General features: G+C 42.4%; 1 protein-coding gene across 1 annotated transcript in view; it reads left to right on the top strand.

The window, feature by feature from the left end:
• Positions 1-627: 627 nt before the first annotated feature.
• LOC124034202 (single-stranded DNA-binding protein 2-like) overlaps positions 628-18,587 on the top strand; it is a 94,979-nt gene continuing 77,019 nt past the window's right edge. Inside the window, exon 1 of the mRNA XM_046347077.1 lies at positions 628-756. Within this exon, the coding sequence (XP_046203033.1) occupies positions 701-756 (56 nt within the window). The 5' untranslated portion in view covers positions 628-700. The remainder of the gene's footprint in view (positions 757-18,587) is intronic.

Raw genomic sequence — 18,587 nt, 5'->3', positions numbered from 1 at the left:
ATTCCCAAGTTCAACATTGGCTATGTAATAGACCCATGTAATTCCAGTTCATATTTGCGATGGTTGTTTGCGCATTGCGTTGTCTGCGCGCCGGGTGTGATTGTAGAGGGGGTGATTGTCTATTAAAGGGGCAGCCAGTCGTTTAAAATCCTTCTCGGACTGTTTCAAATCCCCCCTTGCACTCAGAGAGTAGAACGGAGGGAGGAGGGAGGGTGTGTGTGAGAGAAAGAGAGATAGCGAGAGAGTATGTGTATGTGTGATAGAGAGTGTACATGCTTGAGTGCTTGTGTTTGTGTGTCTGCGTGCGCGAGTGTGTGAGGGTGCGTGAGTGTGTGCTTCTCTGTGTGTGTGTGCGTGTATGTGAGCGCAAGCGCCAGGGAGAGCGGCACACACAGCCAAGGCAGACGGAAGGAGAGAGCGAAAGAGAGAGAGAGAGCTAGGAGCGAGAGAAAAACAGAGATAGAGATAATGTAGAGGAGGGAGGGAAGGGAGGGAAAGGAGGGAGGTTCTTAGGGAGTTCTAACGAAGGGCGTGGCCAGCAAACTGTCAGTCACTGCCGTTACCACACAACATGGGTGTGCTCAAATATAAGGACATCCAATGGCAAGCGACGTTGCTTGTGTCACCATGGTGATGGGGCTGTACTCGGGGAGGTTGTGATGGGTTGACAGGTGCGTGACAATCGGAGCTCTCTGCAAGCATGTACGCCAAAGGCAAGAGTAACAACGTGCCGTCCGACAGCCAAGCCAGAGAAAAGTAAGTTTTATTTATGGGGGGAAACCGCAGCAATGAGGGAGGATTGAGAAAGTTAATGAACGTCCGGGTCAGTCACACGGACCTGCTGTCGGGGAAGAGAGACATTGCAAGAGAGAGACTCATAAAGGCATGATTGAGGCTTTGCACGGCTTTAAAAGTTGACCATGTCAATTTCTTTGTAAATTCTGGCAATAGCAAGAAAGATTACAATAGAACATCATGGGGAAATAGAATATATGCACGAGGCTAGCCGACTTACATGACCGTGGTTCATAGGACACCTTTTACCGTTATACTAGGCTAGTATTTCTGCGACATAGCCTATATTTTTTGACAGCAATGCTTATCAATCTACAGTTTGTCAGTTTAGCGTTATTTCGCTATATAGTATGCAAAAACATTATACTGTCTGTAGAGGTAGCTGTTGTAAAGCCTAGGCAACTGTTATGTTCAAGTTTTTCAGTGGAGCTTTATGCACGCTTACATGCCCAAGTCGTGCATATTGTTGTGAGTAGAAGTTGTCTTTGCATTAAGTTGACAAGCAGGTGACACTATCGCTGTTAGTTCAATCAACCGATCCAGTGCATGCTACAGTACCTCGCAGCAGCTGACAGACAGACAGGCTATTAAATATCCAGCATAGCCTCATGTGTCATCATTACTAAGCTATCATTAACATTACCTGACTTTTTACTTGCATAGTCTAGCGTAGGCTACAGGTCAAGGTGCCTAAACAATATGTTTATGTACATTTTCGAAAAACATGTTATAACTACAGGGTTATACAATACATGCACATTGCAACTTATGTGTTTTTCAGTTGAGCAAATAATTAACGTATTGACACCAATGTCGGGGGCTTTTCAATTGTAATTTCTGTCAAAATAGCCTACAACATAATGTAATTTCTGTCAAAGATTTATATATTTTTTAACATCATTTTATGCAGACTGTAGCCTCAGAATTATTTCGATGAATGTCTCTGTTGAGTGAGCACATCTTGTCTAAAGAAGAAACAGTTTCCCGGGAGACAGACAGGAGAACTTGGTTACATTAGGCAGGTTTCTATTAACCCAGGCACTTGGCACACACTGGTTGAATTGAAGTCTGGAAGACAAAATGTGAGATTTTCTAAAGATTGAATACCTTTTTATCTGTTCGACAGGGGTGGGTTCTTCTTTTGTCATAGGTACATAGAAATGATTAGACTATTGCTAATATTAGTAAATTCTTGCCAAGGACTTAACTTTGTGTTGCATATTGGGGAGGTTAGGGTCAATGGGTACTGGGGTCAACCCTCTTACATGGGGGTCAAGGGCTCCCAACCCAGGAGAAAAATAAATAAATACATGTAAAATGGTTGGTTCTGGTTAATTTAGAATGTATCCTAACCACAACTGAAATACTAATAATGTATATATTACTTTAAACTGTTGGTCAAACTAACAGTTCAGAAGGTAACTAAGATGGGCAATTATTTTGTAGAACGACTGTGAGAAAGTCAGTTCTGATGTGTGTTCAGTTCAATTGAATGTTTGCTACGTTGTGTAATGGCTTGTACTGAACAATGTTGTTCAACGTTCTTGAACAGACTTTTGAGGTAGCCTACGTTTTCTCCGTTTGGCGGATGTGAGGGGGTTGTGGCTTGAAGAAATGAGTGTGGTATTTGAAGGAGAGTGGTGCATTTTTAACCCGCAACACAACCCCACCCCGTTTTTCAACTGGTCGTTCAGAACAGCACAGTTTCCGTTTAATTGAATATTGCATTACATTTTTTCATACTGAACGCAGCCTTGGTGACTTTTCTACTCTAAAATGAATAAAAATGTAATTATGGTGACACCATTAAAATTATAATTTTAGGCTCCAAAATTGACCCTAAAATGTTCCATGTTATCAGGCTGGTGTGTTATTTAGCAATAAGCATTATCACCTGCAGCCCAACTGCAGGTGATAATGTCTCGGGTGAGCCCACACCCGAGACGTTCAAGGCCCTAACCTACCCAGGCCCGATTGCTTCTGCCAAATGTAACCTTTTCACACGTACCAACAAAACGTGTGTGATCATTCTACAGCGGTCCCTGCAGTGTACACTCAAACCTGTGTGATTAGAACGCTTATTTAGAACATCCAGTTCTGTCAACAAACATGGCGGAAGGCCTCCTGGGTGGCTCAGTGGTCTAAGGCACTGAATCGCAGTTCTAGCTGTGTCACTAGAGATCCTGGTTTGAGTCCATCCTCTGACGCAGCCAGCCACGACCGGGAGACCCAATGGGCAGCGCAAAATTGGCCCAGCGTCGCCCGGGTTAGGGGAGGGTTTGGCCGGAAGGGATGTTCATGTCCCATCGCGCACTAGCGACTCAAGTGGCGGGCCTGACACGGTTGCCAGGTGTACAGTGTTTCCTCCGACACATTGGTTCGGCTGGCTTCCGGGTTGAGCGGGCATTGTGTCGAGAAGCAGTGCGGCTTGGTTGGGTTTCGGAGGACGGCAGGACCTTAACCTCTCCCGAGTCCGTACGGGAGTTGTAGCAATGGGACAAGACTGTAACTACCAATTGGATACCATGAAATTGTGGGGAAAAAGGGTTAAAAAAATATCTATCAATTTAAAAAAAAGTATTTATATAAAGAAACATGGCACCACACAGCTGGCAAATAGCTCATTATAATCAGTACAAGCTTCATAAAAGTATTTTACACACCTCATAGGTGTCCATTACAATCTATTCAATATTCAGAATACATTATTTGTCACCAGTACTTGAAAAGATGTGAATAAGACTGTAAATACATTATGCTACATGGATGGATGGATGGATGGATGGATGGATGGATGGATGGAGTGATGGAGCGGCAGGTAGCCTTGTGGTTAGAGCATTGGGCCAGTAACCGAAAGTTAGATCGAATCCCTGAGCTGACAAGGTAAACATCTGTCATTCTGCCCCTGAACAAGGCTGTTAACCCACTGTTCCTAGGCCATCGTTGTAAATAAGAATTTGTTCTTAATAACTGACTTGCCTAGTTAAATAAAGGTATATAAAAAAATACATGCACTACCTTTCAAAAGTTTGGGGTCACTTGGAAATATCCTTGTTTTTGAAAGAAAATAACATTTTTTGTCCATTAAAATATCATTAAATTGATCAGAAATACAGTGTAGACATTGTTAATGTTTCAAATGTCTATTGTAGCTGGAAACGGCAGATAATTTTAAAAAATGTTAATATCTACAAAGGCGTATAGAGGCCCATTATCAGCAACCGTCACTCCTGTGTTCCAAAGGCACGGTGTGTTAGATAATATAAGTTTATAATTTTATTGATCATTAGAAAACCCTTTTGTAATTGTGTTAGCACAGCTGAAAACTGTTATTCTGATTAAAGAAGCAATAAAACTGGCCTTCTTTAGACTAGATGAGTATCTGGAGCATCAGCATTTGTGGGTTTGATTACAGGCTCAAAATGGCCAGAAACAAAGAACTTTCTTCGGAAACTTGTCAGTCTATTCTTGTTCTGAGAAATTAAGGTTATTCCATGCGAGAAATTTCCAAGAAACTGAAGGTCTCGTATAAGGCTGTGTACTTCACTTCCCTTCACAGAACAGCGCAAACTGTCCCTAACCAGAATAGAAAGGAGTGGGAGGCCCCGGTGCACAACTGAGCAAGAGGACAAGTACATTAGTGTCTAGTTTGAGCAACAGACACCTCCATAAGTCCTCAACTGGCAGCTTCATTAACCTGTTGATCCTACCCCCTACTTTTTCAAACATTCTGTTAGAAATCGCGCAACATTTCAGCGCCCTGCTACTCATGCCAGGAATATAGTATATGCATATGATAAGTATGTGTGGATAGAAAACACTCAGACGTTTCTAAAACTGGTTAAATCACGGCTGTGACTATAACAGAACGTGCGTTTCATCGAAAAGCGCAGGAAAATCTGATCACTGAAAATTGGAAAATATATCAAAGCGCCACTTGAATGTATTGTTGAATGGGAACCACATTACCTGGAGCCGAGATTGCAATTCCTCCAGCTTCCACACGATGTCACCAGTCTTGTCAATTGCCTAGGCTTTGTTTCTTGGTCAAACGAAGAAGAGACAGCCCATTTCTTCCGGTCTCCGACCGGATATTTTGGTTGAGATTTATCCGGACATTATTTCAAGACGTGGAGCTATAGAATATACATCGCCTCGTGATCAATTTGATCTATTATTAACGTTTACTAATACCTAAAGTTGCATTACAAAAGTATTTCGAAGTGTTTTGTGAAAGTTTATCGTCGACTTTTTTAATTTAAAAAAATGACGTTGGGTTATAAAACGCTGTTTTTTTTCCTTGATCACACAGTCTTCATAGATCGATATCTAGGCTATATGTGGACCGATTTAATCGAAAAAAAGACCCAATAGTGATGTTTATGGGACATCTAGGAGTGCCAACAAAGAAGATCGTCAAAGGTAATGAATGTTTTATATTTTACTTCTGCATTTTGTGTAGCGCCGACTATGCTAATTATTTTGTTTACGTCCCCTGCGGGTCTTTAGGGGTGTTGCATGCTATCAGATAATAGCTTCTCATGCTTTCGCCGAAAAGCATTTTAAAAATCTGACTTGTTGGCTGGATTCAGAACGAGTGTAGCTTTAATTCAGTACCCTGCATGTGTGTTTTAATGAACGTTTGAGTTTTGCATTTGCATTTCCAGATGTCTAGATGGGACGCCTGCGTGTCGGGTCGACCTAAGAGGTTAAATAGTACCTGCAAAACACCAGTCTCAACGTCAACAGTGAAGAGGCGACTCCGGGATACTGACCTTCTAGGCAGATATTCCATTACAAATCATCAATTTCCAGCTACAATAGTCACTTACAACATTAACAATGTCTACACTGTATTTCGGATCAATTTGATGTTATTTTAATCGACCAATGATTAGGCGTAACACACCTCAATTCAAATGAAAACTTATAAGAAAATAATTTGAAATTGACAAGATCAAACACAGCCTATAGATAATTAGCAGGCAGCGCGTGTTAAGTGTCCTGTTGTGTAACAATCACATTTTGGAACAGTGAGTGCATTCTGACATCACGTGCATAAAACAACACATGCTGGGGTGACCGTTAGAGATATTTCAAACTGATAAAGGAGAAAAGGTTAAAGTCCGGCCTTGCCCGAAATTAGAAATATGTTCCTCCGTTAGTAAATCCATTAACTGCACCTTTCTGTCTGTAAATCGCTCCCTGCACGCAGGCTGCTCACTCTGCATGCACTCTGTGCATGGCGGCTCTGAGTGTGAGTATCCATAGCAACGGCTCTGCTTGGGCTGCTCAATGAAGAGACATGAGAGAGCAGTAAGCTGTTAGCTACTTTCCGTCACTTTAAAATCCGACAATTTAAGAAACATTTTATGTGAAATAATCTCTTCTGTTTTATATTTGACGAGGTTGAAGAACTTCTGACACCATGTTATGATCTTAGCAGCAAAGCACAAGCAAATGGCTCAGCTTCAAAATGTTTGTGATTAATTTAGTGATACCCGAGCCCTCCCTTTACCCTAGTTATTGATGAAAAAGCAGGCCCTACCAGGTATCAGTACTCTATAAATAAATAGGCTGAAGCATGTGGTTTCCCATCTGTATGTGTGCTGATCATTATCCAAATCTGTGCTTCCCAAACGTTTTCAGTCATGGTGCCCTTTCATCATGGGGGAACATCCTATGCCCCCTCACCTCCACCAATTGAATGAACTGCTACTATTAATTTATTTTGTAGATTTTCTCAATTGAAATAAAATATACAGTAAAGGTGGTTCTAGAAGCATTCTTAGTGTGACTATTAGGTTGTATAAACATGATGAGTGTCCCACCCCCCCCACCCCATACAATTTTGGCCTTTAAATGTGTGTTCTAAACATAATTAAGGAGGAAAGGTTGCTGCAGCTGGTCAGAGTCTGAGACAGGCAGGCTGCCAATGGCTGGGGAGAGAAACAGGCTTGGTTGAAAATACTGCTTGAGGTTCAGAGAAACAGCCCTTCTCTAATTCTGTAGCCTACTAGAAAAGTAGTTGTTTCAAAGTTTATAATACTAACAACGTTCCCTTTGAACTCACAAAATTGAGCCCAGTATAAGTGTTAACCAATTATCCCTCATTTTGAGAAATAGTACTCACACACAAGATGCGCATCTCGTCACTTTGAAATAGAAACTTTATCGATTTGAAACTTATCCTTTTCCATATAATTCTTATTCGTGCTTATGAAATTCTAAATGTGACTGTACATTTTTATTTTTTACAAGTGATCTCACAAAATGAATGGTTTGAGAGAGAAAGAATGGAGCTATTGCTCTGTTCTCCTTACAAGCCGTGCACAACTTTTTTCCCTTCACAAACCAAGGCCTCTGAGGACCAGGCCTAACCAAAAGCGTAATTGGCGGCGGGAATTGAGTACTACCGTGTAGTGTAAAACCACAGGAATCCCCCCACTGGGCACACACTGGTTGAATCAACGTTGTTTCCACATCATTTCAATAAATTACGCACCTGATTCTTGCCTTCTATCTGTGCTGTCTTTTGCGGGCTACCTGAAGCATAAAACATTTGTGGGCAGGGCATACAGGCTGTTGCGCCACCTTATTAATGCACAATTTGCCTAATAGGATAATAGAAACCCTTCAACCACAATTTATATTAGACATTAAAAAAATGTAGAAAATTAGTTTTTTAAGGTGTGACATTACATCCAGCTGTTCTTATCGACACAAATAAAATGGTATTGGTCATGTACACATATTTGCTGATGTTATCTCAGGTGCAGTGAAATGCTTGTGTTTCTAGCGCCAACAGTGCAGTAATACCTAACAATGAAAAACAATACACCCAAATCCCCAAAAATGTAAACAACTAAATTAATAAATATCAGAACGAGATCTATGATACACTCCCTTCCCAGTTCAAAAAAAATGTATCACTCCTACAGACAGTGAGTCACGTGGCCGTGGCTTGGTATATAAAGTAGGCAGGCATCGAGGCGTTCAGTTACTGCTCGATTGAGCGTTAGAATGGGCCACACAAATGACTTGAGCGACTTTGAGCATGGTATGATCGTCGGTGCCAGGCGCACAGTATCTAGTATCTCAGAAACAGAGTTTTTCCACACATACGTGTCTAGGGTTTACCGAAAGAAATGTTGCGACAAACAAAAAACATCCAGTCAATGACAGTCCTTTGTGACGAAAACATGATGAAGAGGTCAAATGAGAATGGCAAGAATCGTGCAAGCTAACAGGCGGGCCACAAACAGACAAATAACAGCACAGTACAACAGTGGTGTGCAGAATGGCATCCAAACGCACAACTCGTCGATCCTTGTCACAGATGGGCTATTGCAACAGACGACTACACCGGGTTCCACTACTATCAGCTAAAAACAATAAGAAGCGCCTCCAGTGGGCACGCGATCACCAACACTCAACAATTGAGGAGTGGAAAAACATTGCCTGGTCCAACAAATGTCGGTTCCTGTTGCGTCATGCTTATGGCAGAGTCAGGAATTGGCGTAAGCAGCTTGAGTCCGTGGACCCATCCTGCCTGGTACAGGCTGGTGGCAGTGGTGTACTGGTGTGGGGAATGTTTTCCTGGAACACGTTAGGTCCCTTGGCCTACAAACCTGACTCAGTTACACCATCTCTGTCAGGAGGAATGGGCCAAAATTCACCCAACTTATTGTGGGAAGCTTGTGGAAAGCTACCCAAAACTCATCTGAAGGGCTTTGACTTCTCAAACACGGAGGAAAGCTAACCCAATGGGTGTTTCGAAAAATGCATACTACTGTGCTCTGAGCACACACATTGGAGCACGGGGGGTATTTTGAAGCATTGATGGAAAGTGTGCAAAGAAATATAACACAACCACGTAAAAAAAAAAATACAATTTTTGTGAAATCAATGGCGGACATTATTTGAGTTGAAGCGAGAGAAAATACACCGACTTTGTCATGAAATATTGCCTATTCACATTTCATATGTTGTCTGACTACAATATTTTATTTTGACATGTTAATAAATACATGCTGTGTTCATTTTGACAAAGTAGCGTAGATCACAACCCCATAATAAGTCAATAGGGCTAACTGGCTAGCTACTACTGTTAGATAGACACAAATCATTGTTAGCTAGCTACCCATAAAAAATTGACATCTATCTCCCCTAATATTAGTTTTAGGTAACTTGTGCCTGTTTAAATAGCGCTCTGACTGTGTAGCTACTTTTCTCCAGTACATTTCTTGGTGTAGCCAACCTACCTTTCTCCGGTAAAATGCTAGATTAATTTTAAGCAAAACATTAGGAAATGTAGCTGGCTGTATTCTTTATATGATACACATTATAAATATGATTTCCATGCAAAAATGTAGTTGTGTGGCTGCCAGCCAAATAGTTTTGAACTTCTGTGAAGTGAAGCAGTCCGGTGATCAGGTCAGTGTTCCATAGCCGCAGGCAGAACAGCAGAAACTGGGCCAGTAGCACGACCCGGTGTTATTAGGGACAGGGACAGGGACAGGCCAGGTAGTCCTGAGGCATGGTCCTAGGGCTCAGGTCCTTTGGGAGGGGAGAGGGATGGGAGAATTAGAGGGAGCATATCTAAGATCACACACACGACACCAGATAAGACAGGAGAATTACACCAGATATAACAGACTGATCCAAGCCCCCAGGCACAGACTATTGCAGCATAGATACAGGAGACTGAAACGGGGGGTGTCGGGAACACTGTGGCCCAGTCCAAAGTCACCCCCGGACAGGCACAACCAGATATAACCCCACCCACTTTGGCAAAGCCCACACAGGGATATCAACAGGCCACTAACTTACTACCCTGAGACAAGGCCGAGTATAGCCCACAAAGACCTCCCCCTGCACAAGCCCGAGGCCAGGAAGGATGGAAGAGCGCGAGCAAGCCATTGACTCAGCCCCCGTAATAGGGTCAGAGGCAGAGAATCTCAGTGGAGAGAGGGGAGCCGGCCAGGCAGGGACAATATCAACAGGCCACTAACTTACTACCCTGAGACAAGGCTGAGTATAGCCCACAAAGACCTCCCCATGCACAAGCCCGAGGTCAGGAAGGATGGAAGAGCGCGAGCAAGCCATTGACTCAGCCCCCATAATAGGGTCAGGCAGAGAATCCCAGTGGAGAGAGGGGAGCCGGCCAGGCAGAGACAGCAAGTGAAGGAAAACTGAAGAAAAATTATAGATGCATGTCCCTGATCACTCTATTGACTTTCAATGCACAGCTGGACTCACCTGCTCCCACTTTCTCCCGTTGTGCTATTTACAAACAAACACATGACTGGCTCAACTGTTTTGAGGAACTTTGGTAAGCTTCATAATGTGAAATGAAGAACGCGATCTGTTTCATCTCCTAACATATTGCACAAGTTGACTGCAGTTATTTACTTAAATTGTAATATTTGTAGTTATTTATGTTGAAAAACCTCATATATAGTTTTGGTATTGAAAAACCATCCCGTGGCTATATCCAAATACCTCGGTATATACGGTATATCGCCCAAGCCTAAATGGTGTGTATGGACAATATATTAATTTAAAATGTGTTTACAGCAGTAGTTATATAGGATGAGCCATGACTAGAATATATACAGTGGGGGAAAAACATATTTAGTCAGCCACCAATTGTGCAAGTTCGCCTGTAATTTTCATCATAGGTACACTTCAACTATGACAGACAAAATGAGAAAAAAAATCCAGAAAATCACATTGTAGGATTTTTAATGAATTTATTTGCAAATTATGGTGGAAATAAATATTTGGTCAATAACAAAAGTTTATCTCAATACTCAACAAAGGGTATATAACAGAGGTCAAACGTTTTCTGTAAGTCTTCACAAGGTTTTCACACACTGTTGCTGGTATTTTGGCCTCTTCCTCCATGCAGATCTCCTCTAGAGCAGTGATGTTTTGGGGCTGTTGCTGGGCAACACGGACTTTCAACTCCCTCCAAAGATTTTTAAGTGGGAGAACTTGCACAATTGGTGGCTGACTAAATACTTTTTTGCCCCACTGTATATAGTTGAAGTTGGAAGTTTACGTACACCTTAGCCAAATACATTGAATGTATTTGAATGTATAAGAATGTGAAATGTCAGAATAATAGTCGAGTGATTTCTTTCAGCTTTTATTTCTTTCATCACATTCCCAGTGGGTCAGAAGTTTACATACACTGAATTAGTATTTGGTAGCATTGCCTTTTTAAATTGTTTAATTTGGGTCAAACTTTTTGATAGCCTTCCACAAGCTTCCCACAATAAGGTGAATTTTGGCCCATTCCTCCTGACAGAGCTGGTGTAACTGAGTCAGGTTTGTAGGACTCCTTGCTCACACACGCATTTTCAGTTCTGCCCACACATTTTCTCTAGGTTTGAGGTCAGGGCTTTGTGATGGCCACTCCAATACCTTTACTTTGTTGTCCTTAAGCCATTTTGACACAACTTTGGAAGTATGATTGGGATAATTGTCCATTTGGCAGACCCATTTGCGACCAAGCTTTAACTTCCTGACTGATGTCTGGAGATGTTGCTTCAATATATCCACATATTTTTCCTGCCTCATGATGCCATCTATTTTGTGAGGTGCACTTGTTCCTCCTGTAGCAAAGTACCCCCACAACATGATGCTGCCACCCCCGTGCTTCACGGTTGGGATGTTGTTCTTAGCCTTGCAAGCATCCCACTTTTTCCTCCAAACATAACGATGGTCATTATGGCCAAAAAATCTATTTTTGTTTCATCAGACCAGAGGACATTTCTCCAAAAAGTACGATCTTTGTCGCCATGTGAAGTTGCAAACCATAGTCTGGCTTTTTTTATGGCGATTTTGGAGCAGTGGCTTCTTCCTTGCTGAGCGGCCTTTCAGGTTATGTTGATATTGGACTCGTTTTACTGTGGATATAGATTCATTTGTACCTGTTTCCTCCAGCATCTTCACAAGGTCCTTAGCTGCTGTTCTGGGATTGATATGCACTTTTCGCACCAAAGTATGTTCATGTCTAGAAGACAGAATACGTCTCCTTCCTGAGTGGTATGATGGCTGTGTGGTTCCATGGTGTTTATACTGGCGTACTATTGTTTGTACAGATGAACATGGTACCTTCAGGCGTTTGGAAATTGCTCCCAAGGATGAGCAAGACTTGTGGAGGTCCACAATTTTTTTTCTGATTTCTTTAGATTTTCCCATGATGTCAAGCAAAGAGGCACTGAGTTTGAAGGTAGTCCTTGAAATACAACCACAGGTACACCTCCAAGTGACTCAAATTATGTCAATAAGCCCATCAGAAGCTTCTAAAGCCATGACATAATTTTCTGGAATTCTCCAAGATGTTTAAAGGCACAGTCAACTTAGAGTATGTAAACTTATGACCCACTGGAATTGTGATACAGTGAATTATAAGTGAAATAATCTGTCTATAAACAATTGTTGGAAAAATTACTTGTGTCATGCACAAAGTAATGTCCTAAATGACTTTCCAAAACTATAGTTTCTTTATTAACAAGGAATTTGTGGAGTGGTTGAAAAATGAGTATTAGGGCCTCCCCGGGTGGCACAATGGTTAAGGGCGCTGTATTGCAGCGCCAGCTGTGCCACCAGAGACCCTGGGTTCGCGCCCAGGCTCTGTCGTAACCGGCCGCGACCGGGGAGGTCCGTGGGGTGTCGTTGTGAGTGAGCCCACTCCCTTGGCTGAGAAGCAACCCCACACATGAATGGTCTCAGGAGGCTTTACTGTTGGCATGACACTGGACTGATGCTAGTGACTCAATGATTGTACATAGGGCAGCAGTCCCAAAGGTTCAGGGCAGGGTACTGGGCGGAAGGCCGGCTAGTGGTGACTATTTAACAGTCTGATGGCTAGGAGATAGAAGCTGTTTTTCAGTCTCTCACTCCCAGCTTTGATGCACCTGTGCTGTCCCCGGTGATGTGTAGGCTGACACCATTTGGAAAGCCCTGCGGTTGCAGATGTTGCAATTGCCGTACCAGGCGATGATACAGCCCGACAGGATGCTCTCAGTGGTGCATCTGTAGAATTTTGTGTGGGTTTTAGGGACCAAGCCGAATTTCTTCAGCCTCTTGAGGTTAAAGAGGTGCTGTTGCGCCTTATTCACCACACTGTCTGTGAAGCGAACTGGAAGCTTTTCACCCTCTGCACTGCGGCCCTGTCGATTGTGGATGGGGGTGTGATCTTAATCAGGCAGATGGAATTGACAGTTTATGGTTTTGACCATGGTGATTATAATAATGTTAATTTAAATCTATGAAAAGTATAGAACTTTACAGACCATGAGTGGTCTTGTTGCAAGGATTGTCCCGACTTTCAAGAATCTCTGAGCTAATTTCCTGCTATTCTATACATTTTGCCGTGAGGCTGAGAGAAACTCTTGCAGTTTTTAAGCTAATTTCCTGTAATTATAAAAATGTATTTCATGGTTTATGACGTTCATATGCTATCTGGGGGGCCTGACCTCCGGGTGTGCCTATCCCAAAATTATAATTCTATCTGGGAAGTGGGTTCCAGACAGGAAGATCACGTCAGTGATTCAACCCACTCAAGTTGAGTATAGCGATAAAAGCCTGGCACGATGTGATGCGCTCCTCCTAGGGACAGTATGGGAGAGAACTATCAAGCCAGGGATTCAGCCCCCATAACAAGGTCAGACGCAGACAATCACCGTGGAGAGAGGGGAGCCGGCCAGGCAGAGACAGCAAAGTTGGTTTGTCAATCCAGTGCCTTGCCGTTCAACTTCGTTCCCCTGGGCAGACTGCACTCAATCATAGGACCTATTGAAGAGATGAGTCTTTCGTAAAGACATCTCACATCATCAGAGCATTCCATACAAATGGAGCACTATAGGTGAAAGCCCTGCCTCCAGGTGTTTGCTTTGAGGTTCTAGGTATGTAAGACATGACCATATCAGAGAGATCGGTAGGAGCAAGTCCATGTAATGCTTTGTAGGTTTGCAGTAGAACCTTGAAATCAACCCTAGCCTTAACAGGAAACCAGTGTAGAGAGGCTAGCACTGGAGTAATATGACGCAATTTTGGGGTTCTAGTCAAGATTCTAGCAGACATATTTAGCACTTGCTGAATTTATTTAGTGCTTTATCTGGGTAGCCGGAGAGTAGCGCAATGCAGTTGTCTAATCTTGAAGTGACAGAAGCATGGATTAGCATCATTTTTGGACAAAAAGTTTCAGATTTTTGCAATGTTACGAAGATGGAAAAAGCTGCTCTTGAATTTTTTTATATACAGTATGTTCATCAAAAGAGAGGTCAGGGTCCAGAGTAACGAAGAGGTCCTTCACAGTTTTATTTAAGACGACTGTACAACCATCAATATTAATTGTCAGATCAAACAGCAGATCTTTGTTTCTTGGGACCTAGAACTAACATCTCTGTTTTGTCCGAGTTTAAAAGTAAAACATTTGCTGCCATTCACTTCCTAATGTCTGAACCACAGGCTTCAAGGGTAATCAAATTTGGGGTTTCACCATGTTTCATTGAAATGTACAGCTGTGTGTCATCTGCATAGCAGTGAAAGTTGACATTGTGTTTCCGAATGACACCCCCAAGAGGTATAATATATTGAAAACAATAGTATTACTAAAACGGAACCTTGAGGAAAATCCAAACTTAGAATTGATTTTTCAGAGGACAAATCATCCACAGTAACAAACGGATATCTTTCTGACTGATAAGATCTAAACCAGGCCAGAACATGTCCGTGTAGACCAATTAGGGTTTCCAATCTCTGCAAAAGAATGTGGTGATCGATGGTGTCAAAAGTGGCACTAAGGTCTAGGAGCACGAGGACCGACTGATGGTCTGATGACATTAAAAGGTAATATACCACTTTTATGAGTGCAATCTCAGTACAATGATGGGGTCTAAAACCAGGCTGGAGCGTTTCTTATACATAATTTTTCTTCGGGAAGGCAGTGCGTTGCTAACGAACAGCTTTTAAAAAATGTTTTGAGAGAAATGAGAGATTCAATATAGGAAATTAAAAAATATTTTATAGAAATATGTAACTTTCACAAGTCCAATACAGCAAATGAAAGATGAACATCTTGTTAATCTACCCATCGTGTCCGATTTAAAAAATACTTTACAGTGAAAGCACAACATATGATTATGTTAGGTCGTAGCCAAGTCAAAAAAACACACAGCCATTTTCCCAGCCAAAGATAGGAGTCACAAAAAGCAGAAATAGATAAAATGCATCACTAACCTTTGATGATCTTCATCAGATGACACTCATAGGACATCATGTTACACAATACATGCATGTTTTGTTCGATACTGTGCATATTTATATAAAAAAACTCAGTTTACATTGGCGCGTTACATGCAGTAATGTTTTGATTCCAAAACATCCTGTGATTTTGCAGAAATACTCATAATAAACATTGATAAAAGATACAAGTGTTATTCACAGAATTAAAGATAGCTGTTGCATTAAGGAGAAGTCTGTGTTTTAAAAAAGAACTTGGCGCTCAGAACCCAAAACAGCCAGAAGAATATCTGCCATTTTGGAGTCAACAGAAGTTAGAAAAAAACACTAAGTATTCACTTACCTTTGATCTTCATCAGATGGCACTCCCAGGAATCCCAGTTAGACAATAAATGACTGATTTGTTCCATAAAGTCCTTTATTTAGCCACTTGTTGTTAGCGTGTTCAGCCCTGTAATCCATCTTCATGAGGCGCGAGCACTTCGTCCAGACAAAAACTCAAAGTTTGGTTATAGGTCGTAGAAACAAGCCAAACGATGTATGGAATCAATCTGTAGGATGTTTTTAACATGAATCATCAATAAGGTTCCAACCGGAGATTTTCATTGTCTGAAGAAAAGCACTGGAACGAGAGCAAACTCTGTCGGGAGCGCGCGTCACAAGCCTGAGACACCCTGCTCACAGACATCATTCAAACAGTTTTAGAAACTTCAGAGTGTTTTCTATCCAATACTACTAATACTATGCATATATTAGCATCTAGGACAGAGTTGGGGGCAGTTCACTCTGGGCACGCTATTCATCCAAAAGTGAAATGCTGCCCCCTATCCCAAAAAGGTTAACAAATAAATTCCGGGTCAAGGTTTTGCTTTTTCAGGAGAGACTTTATTACTGCCACTTTTAGTGAGTTCCATACACATTCGGAGGATGGGTAGCCATTTATTATGTTCAACATAGGAGGGCCAATCACAGGATGTAGCTCTTTCACTAGTTTAGTTGGAATAGAGTCCAGTAGGCAACTGGAAGGTTTAGAGGCCATGGCTATTTTCGTGAATATGTCGAGAGATACAGGATAAAAACTTGATTGTCTCCATTGATCTGAGGTCTTGGCAGTTCTGTGCAGACTCAGGACAAGAGTTTTGGAGAAATATGCTTATTCAAAGAGAAGTCTGTAATTAGCTTTTTTTTCTTCCCAATTTTGATCTTGCCTCATCGCTGCAACTCTCCAACGGGCTCGGGAGGCAAAGGTCGAGTCATGCGCCCTCTGAAACATGACCCACCAAACCCGGAATCCAGCCACACAAATGTGTCAGAGGAAACACTGTTCAACTGATGACCGAGGTCAGCCTGCAGGCGCTCCGCCCGCCACAAGGAGTCGCTAGAGCGCGATGAGCCAAGTAAAGCCCCCCCCCGGCCAAACCCTCCCCTAACCCAGACGATGCTGGGACAATTGTGCTTCTTCAATGCATTTTCTTATGTAGAGGTGTGTATGTGTGTGTGTGTGTGTTTTGCTATAGTAAAGTGAATAAAACAGGTGTCAACATGTTGGTGTCTGATTGTGGAGTCTGCCTGCTCTTCCTAACCCCCCCTTCTCTCTTGTTCTCGCTCTCTTTGCCTGATGTAATGACAAGTGACAGCTCAGCACCACTGACTGTGTGCACGAATTGTTCTGAGAGGACAAACCAGGGTCGTGCACTTCTCCGTGCCGGTTTCAGAAAGATTCAACATATCTTCAAATGTTTGCTTAGGCCAATCGAATTTCAGTACCGTTTCAGTTTGAAAAGGTTTGAAAATGTGAGACCCAGGGTTACATGATTATAAACAAAGTTTTCTTCCTTTAAAAACAAGAGAATGCAATTGAAACACTCCACCCTAGGTATACTGTTCCCTTCCTAGTATAATCGCTACACTGTTCCCTTCTTAGTATAATTTGCTTAGGGAAGAACCTGTTGTAAAACCAACAGGGGTTTTCCTTGGTTGAGTTCAATATCTGCTGTTGATCAGAGCGTCATGGCACTTGTGTGATGCAGAATTGAGATTGAAATGTGGCCATTGATAAAGCTGTATCCACACTTGCTGGATAGTCAATGTTGCTTGGTAAGCTTATTTTGTGGACTGAGGTTTTTCTTGGTGACTCAGCCGTGGTCCTTGTTCTATTCATCTGCCTCTGCAGATTAGCATGCAAACAAATAAACAAGTAGGGTACCGACTGTACTCACTCTGGATCCTCAACTTGGACCGTGGCCTGTCACATAGAAACTGCGTGTGCGCGTGTGTAACTATCTCCTGGCTTAGTGACAGGCACCTGGCTCTCCCCTCATTCCTGAGACACCTCCCGCTCCTGGCAGGAAGCTGCCGACGCAGCATTGCTCCAACTGAGGCAGAGCAGTGCATGTTTCGAGTGTTTATCCTCCCCAACAGCCCGTTCTGGTTGCTACTATCTGGCTGTCACAGTGACTCATAAGACTGCACTGAGACATCACAATACACCACAGGAGCTGCTCAGGGTACCTTGAGGATCTTTACTGTAGGCCGCACTGTACGTCATATACTGTTTTAGCTATGTAGCCTCCTGCTGGCTGCCACTCTTCTGGCTCTGTTTACCTGTTTTATGTTTCAAATTGAAACCAATTGAAAGACGCTGAGTGCTCAATCTGAGTTATTTGGAGAGAACGTATATGTGAGAAAATGAGAGGTGAGTGTGTAAGAAAGAGATAAGTAAGTGAATGATCGTGAGAGAAATAAGTGAAGAAATGTTCTCTGTGTGGTTATGGTCAGATGGGGGTAGCTGGTTTCATGGTCGGATGCTTTCTAATGGCTGCTCATCAGACCCCAGCATTTAAAACACATCTCCTACACACAGATCGCTTACACTGTGAGGTGACCACACCTGGTTCGGCTGGCCAAGGTCCAGACAGAACTCATGTGAAAAACATCAGTGAAAGACCATACAGAAGACGCTGAGGGTTTGAGCATCAGTTAAACTCATCTCTGCTAGATCAGTGGAGAACATATTGTTGGTAAACTGTCCATCCAGTAAGCCTGTCTGAGCTCCTGTCTGCCTAGACCACCACTTTCCCATATGGTTCATCCCCCTCACAACAAACCCCATCTGTCTGACAGGCTGTCTTTATGAATGGTACTTCAGTTCAACTCCAGTATTGATTGTAGTGCTGATAGTTTATCTGCTCTCCTGGGAATTCAAGTGCGAAGCAACGACAACAGAGAGAATTGTCACCCACTCAATGTTGTTGTCATTCAGATATGAGAGACTATGAAAGCCATGATTGTCTAAATGTTTTAATCCACCGGTCCCTCAGATTAGCGCCAATCTCGGATTACAAGATCAAAGTAAAAGAAAAACCCTGTATCTAACATACTCACAAAGCCTCTGCAAATAGAAGTGATGACAGCATGACAAGGCTTTGGCAGAAAACGTTAGACTGCTGTATAGCCTCCTAAAGTCCTCTTTTATCTGTAGAGAGCCCTCCTTGTTTTGATCGTGTTCCCTGCTAAAGATGTACAGCAACTAT

This window comes from Oncorhynchus gorbuscha, linkage group LG04, assembly GCF_021184085.1.
Source record: "Oncorhynchus gorbuscha isolate QuinsamMale2020 ecotype Even-year linkage group LG04, OgorEven_v1.0, whole genome shotgun sequence".
Lineage (NCBI taxonomy): Eukaryota > Metazoa > Chordata > Actinopteri > Salmoniformes > Salmonidae > Oncorhynchus > Oncorhynchus gorbuscha.
Note: the sequence above shows the minus strand (reverse complement) of the source record. Positions and strands in the feature narration are given on the sequence as shown.